The sequence below is a fragment of the Erythranthe guttata genome, chromosome 14, assembly GCF_056151865.1.
Source record: "Erythranthe guttata isolate IM_541 chromosome 14, IM_541, whole genome shotgun sequence".
NCBI classification, from domain to species: domain Eukaryota; kingdom Viridiplantae; phylum Streptophyta; class Magnoliopsida; order Lamiales; family Phrymaceae; genus Erythranthe; species Erythranthe guttata.
In genome coordinates, this window is record NC_142546.1 from 20,396,333 (window position 1) to 20,411,147 (window position 14,815).

The 14,815-nt window shown below is 34.9% G+C and overlaps 2 protein-coding genes and 1 long non-coding RNA gene across 3 annotated transcripts; 1 reads left to right on the forward strand and 2 right to left on the reverse strand.

Annotated features, from left to right (window-relative positions):
* Positions 1-114: 114 nt before the first annotated feature.
* On the forward strand, positions 115-2,298 carry LOC105950126 (uncharacterized). Its single transcript, XM_012973443.2, has 3 exons — positions 115-320; positions 1,422-1,568; positions 1,725-2,298. Exons 1-3 carry the CDS (start codon positions 195-197, stop codon positions 1,983-1,985), a joined length of 534 nt encoding a protein of 177 aa, XP_012828897.1. The 5' UTR covers positions 115-194; the 3' UTR covers positions 1,986-2,298.
* Positions 2,299-2,816: 518 nt separating this feature from the next.
* Positions 2,817-6,882, reverse strand: LOC105950166 (uncharacterized). The gene is made up of 2 exons (XM_012973488.2): positions 3,749-6,882; positions 2,817-3,444 (listed from the first exon to the last, which is right to left on the reverse strand). The coding sequence occupies exons 1-2, from the start codon at positions 6,648-6,650 to the stop codon at positions 2,921-2,923; spliced, it is 3,426 nt and encodes a 1,141-aa protein (XP_012828942.2). The 5' UTR covers positions 6,651-6,882; the 3' UTR covers positions 2,817-2,920.
* A 5,384-nt stretch (positions 6,883-12,266) lies between these two features.
* LOC148765403 (uncharacterized) lies at positions 12,267-13,619 on the reverse strand. The gene is made up of 2 exons (XR_016029749.1): positions 13,372-13,619; positions 12,267-12,706 (listed from the first exon to the last, which is right to left on the reverse strand). It is a non-coding gene; the product is annotated as an uncharacterized LOC148765403 (long non-coding RNA).
* Between the last annotated feature and the right edge of the window lie 1,196 nt (positions 13,620-14,815).

A 14,815-nucleotide genomic window follows, 5' to 3' on the forward strand; every position in this document is an offset into this window, starting at 1 on the left:
CCATTGCAAAGGAGAAGAAATCGCTCTGCTCCTCCGCCGCGTAATTAGCAAAATTCATGTTCTATTTTCTAACATGTTTTCCACTATAAATAAAAATAGATGCAAAAATTACAAAGACCAAATAATAATACATGCACACACAAACTTATAATATATATTGAAGAGATAATTAAATAAATATTTTTTTTTAAAAAATGGCAAGCATGGCATTTACCAGTTCCCTCACAAGACTCCAAGCTACCAACACATTTTCAATCTTCCTTCGTAAACCTTGGACGAACTCCATGGTTTCGACTCGTGCTTCACCCTCACTTTCTTCGGTAATTTTTATTTATTTTATTTTATACTATTTTAATACTCTAAATTTCAAAATTTCTTTTTCGATTGAGTTATCGAAATGGATTAGTATTTTGATGTTTCACCTTTTTTTGATGCAGAAGTGCAAAGAGAAACATTAGATATTATCACTAATCTTAACCATTCGAGTATATGTTCTTTATGTGCAGATGCGTGCCGGTTTAAGATTAAATGCATATTTAAAATCGATAATTCATTGATGTCTATGGTTAAAGTAGATGAATTTTACGTGATCTCAAAATGTTGTATCACATGATCGATTATGATGTTTGTCTAATGAATGTTGTATCACACATGATCGATTATGATGTTTGTCTAATGAAGTTGCCAAGTAGAATATTTTTTTGGGTAAATTATAAAAAATCCTCTGAAGTTAGACTAAATTATGAAAAATACCTCCACGTATCCGTAATTACCAAAATTCCCCTCCGACATTTGTTTTCGTCTTACACTGACCCCATTATTGTGTCATTTTTCATGTGATCCGTTTATTTTTAGAAAATATTCCCTAAAAAATGTTGATTCTACCCCTAAGAGAAGAAGCCTCTTAAATGCAGATAGCTTTGGTATGTATATACAATAAACTCTTTTTTCTTCGAGATCATATTGCAATGTCAATAGACTTTTTCGATCGCTAATATGAAGCATCATATATAGCATATATAGGCAAATTATGTGCATGTCTACCTTCAATCAGTCGATATCTACAGTGTTGTATCAGCATTTTTCGGGGAATATTTCCTAGAATCAGAAAGATTACGTAAAAATCATATCGTAAGGGCATTGGTGTAAAACGGAAACAAAGATCAGGGGTATTTTGGTAATTACGAATAGGTGGTTTTTTTTTTTTGTAATTTAGCCTAAGTTCAGAGGGGTTTTCATAATTTACCCTTTTTTTTAGTCAACTTCAGAATATATTTAAAATTTATTAAACCCTGTTAGAATTTTAACCAAATAAACATTGAAAAAAATCCAATTAAGTGAATCTTATGTTAACTATATGTTCTATGATTGGATTTATTTCATTGAAAATTATAAATTAATAATTGATTTAATTAATGCAGGGGAATAGACGTAGTTATGGTGCAATGGCATACGATGAGGCTGCTGAGGCAGCTAAGAAAGGCCGCGACGCTGCTAAGAAGGGTGTCGACGCGGCCGTGAAAGGTGGCCAACAAATCAAACAAGAGGCCGCCGCCGCCGCAGATAACGTACGTGCATGCATGCATTATATATTCGAAACGATAATAAAAGTCAAAAAATATATATACATAGAAACGAATTTCCGATATTTTTTTTTCTTCTATTTTACTTTGAACGAATGTTTAATACGCAATTTTGAATTATGAATGGATGGGGCGAAATAGGCGGGTAATAAAGTGGGAGACATCGCCGGAAAGGTGTCGGAGACGGCTCAAGATGCGGCGGGGAAGGCGAAGCAAGTGGCGCAGGATGCCGCCGGAAAAGTGAAGGAAACGGCGGAGGGTGCGTGGGACTCCGTTAAGGAAACCACCCAGAAGATTAAAGACACGGTGGCCGGCAAGGCGGAGGCTACCGCCGACGCCGCTAAAGACACCGTCAAGGATGGAGCTGCTAAAATTGACCGCAACATCAACTCTAAGATTTAAATCATTTACACTTTTATTATTACTAGTTATTTATTTATTTAATTATTAATTTATTTTTTATTTTTTTTTAAATTTAGGGAATAAAAAGAAAGAAGGGAGGATGGTCAAATTTGATAGGACCAATTATAGATGTTTGTTTCCATGGTCTTGGGATATATTTTTTTTTTCGTTCATTTCTATTTGTCATGTATCAAGTCTTGTTTGTTAAGACTTTGATTTTATATAGCAATCTTTTAGCTTAATTTTATATAGTATAACTACATTCTTTTGGCTTTATTTCCTTCGCCACACTTTAAATGTAATATTTTAGGCACTTTGCTTTTTTTTTAAAAATGCATTAGTAATCCTGATTCGACATTAGAAGTATAGTGATTTTTATCCAATAACTGAATACTTTTGTCTGTAAATACTACATATTTAATTCCATCCATAAATCGATTTTCTTCCCTATGAGTTCTAAATTTCTAATCTCAATAAGAATGCTAGTTCTTATTGTTCATATATTATGATATGAATATACCACCCCAATTCGTTATATATGGATGATGAGATTCAATTGATACAGAGCTAATTTTAATAGACTAATTAGTGGAGGGTCAGATTATTTTTTTAAAGTTAACAAGGGCGATTTCGTCTTAGCAATATTTTTTTTTCAAAAGTTCAAAATACCAATTAAAAATGATATTTTTCGCCACCCTTAATCTCAATTTCAAGGACAAAAAGTGCATTTAAGAAAATATATCACTAAATTATTCGATTGATCGAATCTTTTATTGTAATTGGTGAAAAGATATGGCAGAATTTTAAGACTTGCAATGTAAAGAGATGCAATGAAGCCTAAAGTGATTATATTTCTACCATGTCAATAACTTCAAATAGACTGCACTAATTCTATTGCTTATTGTGTTTAAAAAAAAAAAAAGAAAAAAAAAATTCTATTGCTTATTGATACCAAATTTAGCAATAGAGGAACTTGAGTGCAGCAACGAAGACGCAGAAAAGCTCGAATTATTGCTCTCCAAATACAAACTCTTCATTTGCGACGAAGCCCCTCCGTTCGAACTCTTATTATTTCCCTCTGCATTCATACCATCATCGACTAATTGCGAGCCTTTCACGATGACATCACCTTTCGAATTCTCCTCTCTTTCGAGCCTTATCTCCTTTAGCATCGCAGCCACATCCTTCATCGTCGGCCTATCTTCGGGCGAAGGGTTCACGCAGAGCATAGCTACTCCTAATGTTTGCATCATTTCTTGAATTTCCGGGTCGGGTCTAAGGCCCAGCCCGCGGTCCAAAACTTCCGACCCGCCCCGTTTCTGCCTCACCCAATCCACAATGTGGGCCCCGTCCGGTATCGTCGGGTCGATTGGCTGTTTGCCCGTCAAGACTTCGAGCACTACCACTCCGTAGCTGTACACGTCGCTCTTCTCCGTTATTTTCATCCTAAATCCATACTCTGCATATCAAGAAAATAAATAAATAATATATATAGAAAAATCTGAGCTATTTTCGTGTGTTGTACCGAATTGCTAAAAAACTCCTTGTGTTATAAATATTAGCAAAAAAACCCTTCTGATGTAGTTTTTTTTAGCACACAACCCCCTCGATTGTGCATTTTTCGGGGGGTAGTTTGCTAATTAAATTAAATCGTAGGGGCTATTTTGCTAATATTTATAACACGGAGAGTCGTTAACAATTAGAGTAAACGGAAGGGTGCTAAATGCAATAATTATATTTATGTGTAAGAGATTCGAGCGAACCGGGAGCAATGTAGCCATAGGAACCGGCGACGGTATTCGACGAGCGAGCGAAATCTCCATTATCGACAAGCTTAGCGATCCCGAAATCGGCGATATAAGGCTCGAAATCGAGCCCGATTAAGATGTTATTAGCCTTAATATCCCTATGAACAATGGGTGGCACACAATCATGGTGCAAATAGGCCAACCCTTGAGCCGCCCCTAATATAATCCGGTACCGAACATCCCACTCCAACGAGACCCCGTTCTTCTCGTGAAGGACACTCCCTAAGCTCCCGTTGGGCATGTAATCGTACATGAGCAATCGAGTGCTCTTGTTCCAACAACAACCTAGGAATTTCACGATATTCTTGTGCCGGATCGATCCGAGTGTCCTGACTTCGGTGGAGAACGAGTCGCGGACCCCACTTGACGGATCGTTTAGGACCGTTGTGGGCCATAGCTTCTTAACCGCGATGATGTCACCGTTTTCGAGGTGGGCCCGGTAGACGATACCCGAGCACCCTTTGCCTATTGCGTTGGCTTCGACGAGGCACCTCGTAATTTGGTCGATAGAGAAGCTCAATTTTTGGAAGGGAGTGAATTTCCAAGACGAAGATTCGCCGCCCAACTCTCCCGATTCGGAATCTTTATCTTCTTTGTTCATTTTACGGACCCTTAAAACCGCTAAAACGCCGAGAACCGCCAGCGCTACCGTCACCAAAATTAGCGACGCAATTGCCAATTTTAGCCTCCAGGATCGCCTCTCGCGAGGCAATCCAATACCTTGCGAACTTTTCAAGAAACACGAGTCGGGACCGCTAGAGCACAACCCCACATTCCCGGAAAGTTCCGTGGGCGACAGCTGGCGGAAGAGCTTATTGTCCGGGAGATAACCCGTGAAGTTGTTGTAGGAAATATTCAACGAGACTAAATTCACGAGGCTCGAAAGGGACATCAAATCTCCTCCGAGGTTGTTGTGCGAGAGGTCCAAAACCGAGAGCTTGTTTAGGGCAACGATCTGAGGTGGGATTCGCCCCGTCAGCAAATTCCAGCTCAGATTCAGAGCAATTTCGAGAGCCTCGATTTCGAAGATCTCAACGGGAATGCTTCCGGATAATTGGTTCCGGCTTAGATCGAGCAGTTGAAGCCTCGAGCAACGCCCGAGCGCCGAAGGTATTTGCCCCGACAAAGAATTGCTACTTAGTAAAAGCCTGTTGAGCGAAAAGAGTTGACCGAAATCGACTGGAATTTGACCGTTAATCTGATTCATGGAAAGATCAAACACCTCTAATTTAGCGAGAGACGATAGAGAAATCGGCAGATTTCCAACGAGTGAATTCCCAGCTAGATTAAGCATCTGCAGTTCTCGACAGTTTCCGATTTCATTCGGAACTACTCCGCTTAGATGGTTATTCGAAAGATCAAGAAAACTGAGTTTCGTAAGAAACCCGATTTCTTGAGGTATTTGTCCACTGATTTTATTACCGACGAGCCTCAATCGAATCAGCGACGTACAGTTGCCGATCTCCGGCGGAATCGAACCCGAAACATCGTTAAAAATCAAGAGGAGTTTGGTCAGATTCCTCAGCTGGAAAATGGTGGAAGGCAAACTACCGGTGAGAGAATTTCGAGACAAATCCAAAGCTTGGAGACTTTTGCAGCCGGATAATGCTGCCGGAATATTCCCTTGGAGCTTGTTGTCCCAGGCGAAGAATACTTGGAGGTGGTCCAAGAACCCGAGTTCTTGTGGGATTGAACCGGAAATCTGATTGCTGTCGATTTGGAACTGTACCAAACTGGTGGCATTGGAGAGAACCGCAGGGATTGAACCGGAGATGTTGTTGCTGCTGAGCATGAGTTCTTCGAGGTTTTTGAGGTTGCCTAAAGATCCAGGTATGGTTCCAGACAAGAAGTTTAATGAAAGATCGAGGATTACCAGACTTTTGCAGGTTCCGATTTCTTCGGGGATGGGGCCCACGAGATTGTTCTGCCATAGGAGAAGCTTCTCGAGCTTCTGGAGGTTTCCGAGCTCACGTGGGAGGGAGCCGGAGAGGCTGTTCTCGTACAGGTACAGGTCGACGAGCTCCGAGCAGTTTCCTATCTCCGGCGGGATTTCGCCGGAGAGCATCGTCGTGTAGAGAGACAGAACCTGGAGGTTTTTCAGCTTCCCCAGTGAAGAGGGTAGCCCGCCGGAGATTTTTGTGTCGGCGAGGCCCAACACTTGCAGGTTCGTGCAGCCGCCGATTTCGTCGGGGATTTTTCCGGCGAGGTCTTGGTTGCCTCCGGCGCGGAGGGTTTCGAGAGACGACAGTGCTCCGATTTCGGCGGGGATGGTCCCGGTCAGCTTGTTGTCGAATAACGCTAGGTTTATGAGGCGGACGCAGCCGCCGATCTCCGGTGGGATTTTTCCGGTGAGCTGGTTGGAGTTAAGAATGAGCTCCTCGAGGTTTTTGAGGTTCCCGATGGTCGCCGGAATAGTGCCGACGAGGGAGTTGGAACTGACGTCGAGTTTTGTGAGGGAGACACAGTCGCCGATGTCGGGTGGGATGATTCCGGTGAGATTAGCGGCGGAGATGGTGAGGGTTTGGAGGAATTTGAGGGAGGAGAGATTGGAGGGGAAGGGAAGAGCGAGCTGAATGAACTGGATATTGATATCAGTGACGAAACCATCGGAAGAGCAGGTGATGTGGGACCAATTACAGGGGTTTGTGTGTTGTGGGTTCCAATTATTGGATAAGGAAGAAGGTGGCGGTGAAGAAGAAGAAGAAGAGTGGAGCCATGAAAATAAAACAAGAGCTTCGTTGTTTGCAGAGGTAGTGGTGGAAGTAAGTGAGAGAAAATGGAGGAATAAGAAATAGCAACGGAAATAGCGACGGAAGAGAAATGGGGTGGCGTTCAAGAATTGCCTCGGCATCGGCATTGTCAATAACTCAAATCCAAAACATCACTCTTCTTCTTGTTATGGTTTCTTGCATTTGCATTTGCATTTGCATTGGGTCTCTCTCTCTCTCTCTCTCTCTCTCTCTCTCTCTCTCTGTCTCTCTCTCTCTATCTCTGTATCAGTGTGTTGAGTTTGGTGTCTTGAACTCAGTAGTACGCCACCCCAACTCTTGTAATCAATAATAGTTGAATTTCTTCAATCTAAGCAGGTTGGGTAAAATTCAAATTAGTCCCTGAGATTTGCTGTCAACTTCAAAATCATCCCTGAGGTTCTATTGAACTTCAATTTCATCCTTCAAGCATTTTTTCACCGGCCAAATGAGAAGAAATTTTCTAAACTCCCAAAACTGCCCTTTACCACTTTTATTAACTATTTGGTTCCATTTTTTCAAAAGGAAAATAATATTTATTATTTTTCTCTTTGAAGATTATATATGATTTTATTTTTTTTAACATGAACTCTAATTAAAATTTAATACATTATTTAATATATGAATTTGATAAGTAGTCTCTATATTTCCATCATTAAAAAAAGGCAAGCCGTCATTTTTTTTCCAGTTCAAATGATACACATTCAACTAGTTCATCTTACATAACCCACATAAATTGCATAATAATTAGCCAAATAAAAAGAGTTTCAATAATTGTTTTTTAAATATATGTTTAATATATAATATTTTAATTAAAGTTTATAAATATTTACTTTTCTGGTATTTAATATGACAAATTTTAAAAAAAGATCGGGGTTCCGTCTCTGAAACCCCACAAATATTTAGTTTTATTAATCTAATCTCGGCACCCACAATAAAATTTCATGGTTATGACTTATGCCTCTCGATGAATGCATGATTTTTTCTATGGTTTGTTTGTGTTCATATTTATAGAAACTAAAATTTTCCCCAACATTTCTTTTTTCCAACTAGTTTTTCAAACTATTTTTTTCCACCAAATTTAAGGTCACCTTTTAATAAAGGGTAGTCTTGGTATTTATTTATTTCTTTCCAAATTTGCCGGTGAAATGAGGCTTGGAAGGACGAAATTGAAGTCAATTAGAACTTCAGGGATGAATTTGAAGTTGAGTGCAAACCTCAGGGATGATTTTGAATTTTACCCAAGCAGGTTTGCACCCAAAGTAACAAACCCCAGAGATCAAAATTACTACAACAGTAACAGACAAGAATAATTAAACAATAATAATCTTATTTTGTTTTTTCTTAAAATAATAATAATAATAGTTTTAATTTTAATATAGAATTACTATAAGCCGAGGGAATTTATTAAGATGCATAGTTTTTTTTTTAATAATTTTAGAACGGAGTTTTCGAATTCGGCACAATGCATTCGGAATTCAAATAATTTTGAGTTGTTCAATTTTACTAATCATTTGGATCAAAATTGGAATATGTAATGAGATTGTGATTTATGATCTGATTTTAATTTCTCCAAAATATCCCAATTTTCTTATGAAAATTACACTTATAATATCAATTGCATTATATATTTATGGATGAATTTAAAAAATAGAATTTTTGATTTCCAATTTTATATTTTTGCATTAACTTTTTACTCCCGAAAAAAAATAATATATTCTTAGTAAATGCTAATTCTAAGCCGGCTAGTCTAGTTTCCACTCTATAATAGAGTGCCATAGAAGGTAAAGGTAAGAACATTTATTATTATTATTATTATTATTATTATTATTATTATTATTATTAGGGTAAATTATAAGGTACGGTCAAATTACAAAACTTCATCTTGTTTGGATAATTACAACCACCCCTCAACTTCTCAAATTTAGTGGAATTTTCCAGATTATATGGAATATTATCACTTTTATACCCGTGTTTTATCACATTCGAACTCTACATTTTGAAGTAAGATGATCATAATATCTGTTTTTTGGCTTGTATATATCAGATTGTGATGCATCAGAGACTATATTTTTACACAAAGCGAGTACAAACTAGAGCACATTCCACGAAATCTAGATGATTATGTTGAATTTGACACCATAAGGGTAGAGGTGTTTGAGGGTAGTAAATGTAATTATCCAAACAAGCGAGGTTTTTTTGTAAATTGAACATACATCAGGGGGTGTTTGTAATTACCCTTATTATTATTATTATTATTATTATTATTATTATTATTATTATTATTATTATTATTATTATTATTATTATTATTATTATTATTATTATTATTATTATTATTGTTATAAGATAAAAGAAAACATAAGGGAAAGTATGAGGCACTCCATTTTCTTCCTCGGGATTCTGTGTTATCTATGGTTTCTGCATTGTACTATTTAATGTATATAAATTTGAAATAAATGGGGATTAATAAGTTTAATTAGAGGAGAAAGGGCATGTGTAATTGCATTGTTTTCCTCAATTTCAATCACTAAGGTGGATGGTTTTGTTTTGGTTTTTGGGCCAACATTTGTGGCCTATATTATTGTTATTTTTTTCTTTCTCGGTTAATAATTTTCACTCAAATGCTAATTGCAGCGGAGTTTTTACTCTTAGCAGCGAAATTTCAATAATTTTGAATCCTTAAGCTTCAAAATTTTCTCCAAAACCCCAAGCATTAGAAAATCATTCAACCTCTAGGCATTTAATCCGACACTTACAACTTCCAATTTCCGATATTTTTTGCTAACTTAATTCGTTTCAATCTATTTATTTACGTTTTAGTTAACAATGTAGGTCTCGTCTTGGGTTTTAAGGGTTAGGATCAGAGTTCGAAATCGTGCTCTAGTAGAGCACGAAACCCCCTTCGAATTTCGAACTCCTAAGCACGAAACCATCATGAATTCTAATTTAAAAATTGTCTGTAAAGCACGAAACTAAAAAAAAAATAGGGTTTAGTGCTCAATAACACGAAACTTGTGCATAGGTTTAGTGCTCTACATAACGAATCTCTCATTTTTTGTAAAAAACATTCCGGTGTTGTTGAACACGAAATTTTTCGTGTTCAACAACACGGAATACATAAATTTTCGGAAAAAAATCAAAGTCTTAAAATTTCAGAAATCGAAGTGGATAAAATTTTGATTTTTTTTGTGAAAATAGAAAGAATGACTGAAATCCCGCTACGACTTAGTAAAAGTCCCACTACGAATAGCAAACCCCTAAATTTTAAATAAAATCTTGATGCAAATTTTGTAAAGCATTGGTAGAGAGATTTGAATTCAAACTCAATTATTTGTTTTCACACTATTTTCTTGACCAATTAAAATAGTCTTATGAACTTTTGTCTTGTGAATATTTCTTTTTTTTTTTTTCTTTTTTTGGTTTTCAAATAGGTCCAATTAATTTATTGTTGTATATTAAAAAAAAATATCTTAGGCCCTTTTTGAGCTTATGTTATGTTGATGATTTTCTTTTTATCCTTTTGTGAAATGTATCTATTAATGCAAATTAACTTGTTAAGGTTAATGATTTAGGCATGTAGTTCGTATTTCCTTGCTTTCCTTTTTTTAACATAAAAATAAATATATTTGTCTTAACTATGACTTGTAAGTCAGTTGATTATTCATTGTTCAAAAGATAAGTCTAGTGTATATGTTTGGCCCTATTTCTCATTTTTTTCAAAATAAAATTACGTTTTCCTGCAAAAGATGGCTTAGCGGTTGGACCAAGTGAATTCGTGTTAATTGACTCAAGTTCGAATTTTTTTGTCACATTCGATATGTCGAGCTTGTGACACATGTTTAGTCTAGTGTGGTTTACGTTTCTTGTATGATTTTTAAATTATTATACGAGAGTGTAGGTTTATTCATTGCAACTGTGTGGTTGATTGCGAATTCCTTCATTATCCAAAAACATAATCATGACTTTTTAACTTTCTTAATTGAGACTCAAATTCTTTATGATGGATATTTATAAATAGACTATTTGTTTTAGACAATTTGATTGTTACAATAAAAAATATCTTTATTAAAAAATATTAATTTTAAAATTCTTCCACCAAATACACTTTTATAAACATTCTGAAACATCATAAAATTTAATTTCTCGTAATATAAATAAATATTATTTTTTTAATAATACAAACTGTCTTTTTACAAAATACAAACAAATATTATTTTTTTTATATAATTCAAACTTTAATCCTAAAACGACTAAGGAAATAAAAAAAAAGCCTAAACTAGCAGCTAAGAAATTCCAGATTTTAAGACCAAACCACGTGACACAGCTAAAAATCTATTTCCATGGCAGAGACCACTTTTACAAGGAGGCCATACCCTTGATACCTAGTACAGTATTTTTCTATCTCTTATTTATTTATCTATTTTATTATTTATAAACAACTGATTAATTTAATTAATTTTGTTTAATTGACATAATGGTACAAATAATTACATAAGGATAGTATAAATAATGACCTTTGACTTAAAAGCCCACAAACAAGGGTTATAAAGCCAAAATAAATAAAGAAATAAATAAAAAGAAAGAAATCCCATAGTTCTAGGAGGTGACCTTGGGAACTTCCACCAATGGAATCTATCCACGTGGTTCTACTTCACCTCAAAAACACATACTAAAGAAAATTTCATTATTAAGGTCACGTGAACTCTTTTTTTCTTTTTCTTCTTTTTTTTAAATTTAAATTAAATTAATAATGAAAGGAGCCAATTAGTTTTTGTGTTTGGATTTTTTAAATGATCATAATTATGTAATAAGTCAAATTGGGGTTTTGTTTGGCTGCTCAATGCATTTTCACCAACTATTCAGTTGTTTTTTATCTTTCTTTTTTTTGTGTCTTTTGGACATTTGAATGATTGATCGTGTAGTCTATGAGCTCTTTTTTCAATAAGGTTTTTATAGGGGTGTTAACCAGTTGAGCTTGGGTTTACTCAAATTCGAACTCGATCATCGAGGTTGTTTCTTTTGGGCTCGAGCCGATTTTGATGAGCCCGAGCCCAAGTTCATTTTGTTTTTTTATTTTTTATTTTTTTATTATTAAAAAGTATTTATATTATAAAAAAATTACAAAATACATAAGGAACCGTAATTATATATATATATATATATATATAGGGGGCAATATGCCAAACACCCTTCATTGGGATTTTAATTCTTAATAAATCCTTTACTTATAAATGATATTTAAGATAAATCCAATGGGTCTAAAAAACCATATATGCCCCCACTAATTATAAATTAGTGTAATTATTTAATTAAAAAAAATTATACCCATAATCTACACCAAAATTTTCTCCAAAAATTATTCCCCTCATCACGCCAATTCAGTTTTTTTTTTCTTTTCTTTTTTTTTTTATTTTTTTTAATAGTTTTCTTTATTTCGAATTAAAAAAAAAGTTTGTAATTATTTTATTTTTATTTTTATTTTATTTTCGGTTTTTTATTTTAAATAATTTTTTTTCTTATTTATATTTTTTATGTTTTTTTAATTTAATTTTAAAAAATGGTTTTATTTTTATTTTCGTTTTTTCATTGTTTTTTCTTTTTTCTTAATTTCGATTTTTTTTAAAATGTTTTTTTTTTCTTTTTTTTTATTATTTTTTTTTCAGTTTTTTTAAATAAAAACCACTCTATATAAACATGAAAACCACTCTGTATAAATAGCTATATAAACATAAAAACCACTTTATATAACAACTATATAACATGAAAACCACTCTGTATAACAACTATATAAACTTGAAAACCACTATATATAACAACTATGTCAACAAAAAAACCACTTTGTATATACAGTTATATAAAAATTATATACAATAATTATTGAAAACCACTATAAAAATCTGTACATAATTATTGAAAACCACTATAAAAATCTGTAAATAATTATTGAAAACCACTCCACCTTTCCAGTAACAAATTATTTGAAAACCACTCTGTGAACAAGCATACTCAAAAATCTATTATAGAAAAAACAAACAGTTAAGGAAAGATACAAGTAGCAAGTCATCCGCGCCACCACCTACTACGATTCCTCCTCCGACCGCCGCAATTATTTCTGATCCAAGGCCTCCGTCGTCATGGCGTGTTAACAAACGGCGGCGTCCGCCTACTAAGGACATGAACCGAAGAAAAAGAAGGCAACAATGTGTAAATTTATTTCATTAAAAATTATTGATCTCCAAAGAAGGAATTTGAAACCCACTACTATCGCATCACTACCCACTACGAAAATATCAAAATCCACTAAAATATTAACATAATCTAATACGAAAAAGAATTACAAGAATTACGTAAATAGAAAAAAACAACTATATCGCCCACATTCACCACTGTACAACCATGCATCAAACCACATTCACTCAATGCGCACACACAGTTTAATTTACACATCCAACAGATCTTAGTCTCTCACTCTGTTAATAAAATTAGGAACATTTTCAATAATTTTTTAATATTCTCTTTTGCCTTAACATTGACAAAATGATAAAGATTAAATTCAAGATATAAATTCAATTAAAAAATTAGCAACAATCAATCAGCATATAAAACCAAATATTCAATTATGTGTTCTGACCATCACCACCTATTTCATCGTAGAGTATCTTTCATCTCATATGGATTAAATACATTTTATTTTTTCATCCATTTTTCCGCCCAAAAAATAATATAGTAATTAGCGTATTACTGTTCTCCCTCATCTCTCTCATGATTCTCACTATCTATTCTCCAATCTCATTTTCAACCAAATAAAGAATTCCTGAATCAATTTACCTTTGCGGCCAAAGAAAGAAAGCGTGGTTGAGACAATCGAAATCAGCCGTTATCGTCACCGCGCGGAAACCCTAGCGGGCGCCTGAGCGAACCAGCCGTCGTCAACAATACAACCCTAACACCACCTTTGACGAGATTCTAGGGGAGAAGATTGCCCCCAACTTCCGCCGTCGTGGAGATTGCCCCCAACTTCCGCCGTCGTCACTTGCTTCAACGACCATTGTTTGCCGTGGTGGTGGTGGTGGTGGTGGCGGCGGGGCAGCATAGGTGTGGTCTGTGCAGAGAAGGATGAACGACAGATCTAGGGTTTGGGTATGGGACTTAACAGAGAAATAGAGAATAACTGAGTATAAAATATAAAATATAAAGAAACGTAATAAGAGAAAAGGTTATAATTGTCAAACTATATTAATTTTTATTAATTTTAATTGTTTTGGATTTAACTCAAAAATAAGAAAAAGATTTGGACTCATTGTAATTAGAGGGGGCTAATGAGGGGTGTTTGTCAAATTATCCTTTATATATAGTCTATAGAGAGAGAGAGAGAGAGAGAGAGAGAGAGAGAGAGAGAGAGAGAGAGAGAGAGAGAGAGAGAGAGAGAGAGAGAGAGATTTTAATTTTTATATGTGTTTTTATATTATTACTATAATAAATTATATTATTAAGCATTAGTTAAATAAAAATTAAAAAAATAATAAATAAATAAATAAAAGGAAGTCTCACGAGTCGGCTCGTGACTTCACAAACAATAAGAAAAGAGCTCAAGCTTGAATTCGAGTTCGAGCTTTTTTCGAATCCAATTTAAAAAAATTCAATTTTTAAATTTCCAAGAATACAATTGGATCCCAATCGTAATTTGATACATTATTTTTGGAATTTTTGGATTCCGATAAAAAAATAATTCCAAAATTCTCCGATATATATTTTTTTTTATAATTAAAAGTATTATACACATGCACCCACAGACACACTAAAACTCTAGGCCCTTCTCTGGGCTGCACTGTAGAGTTATTGGTTTTAAAAAATTGAAATTCGGGTCCATGTAAAAATGACCCATTGCATTGTATAAGCTCAACTGCAAGTCTGCAACCCCTCTCTTTCAAACCTAATCTCATTTTTTACTTTCTTTTTTTAATTTGAGCAAACACAATTTTCAAGTGATAAAGCAAATAATAATCTTCTTCTTCTTCGGTCAAAGCTTATTCTTCCCGTGGACCCGTAGTGAGTCTTCGCGACTGATATCCCATGCACCACGCAACTTGGTTTAGTGAGATGTTGCATTGTACGGGTTACTTAGAGGCATGTCATCGAGACAGAGTTTATGTGGTTGTTCGGTTTGGTCGAGAATATGCCAGATCGGCCATACATGCATGACAATCGCTATGCACCGTGCTCGGAGAGCTTCTCACTAATTGCATTTGCCCAATTCCTAGATAGGTTCTCG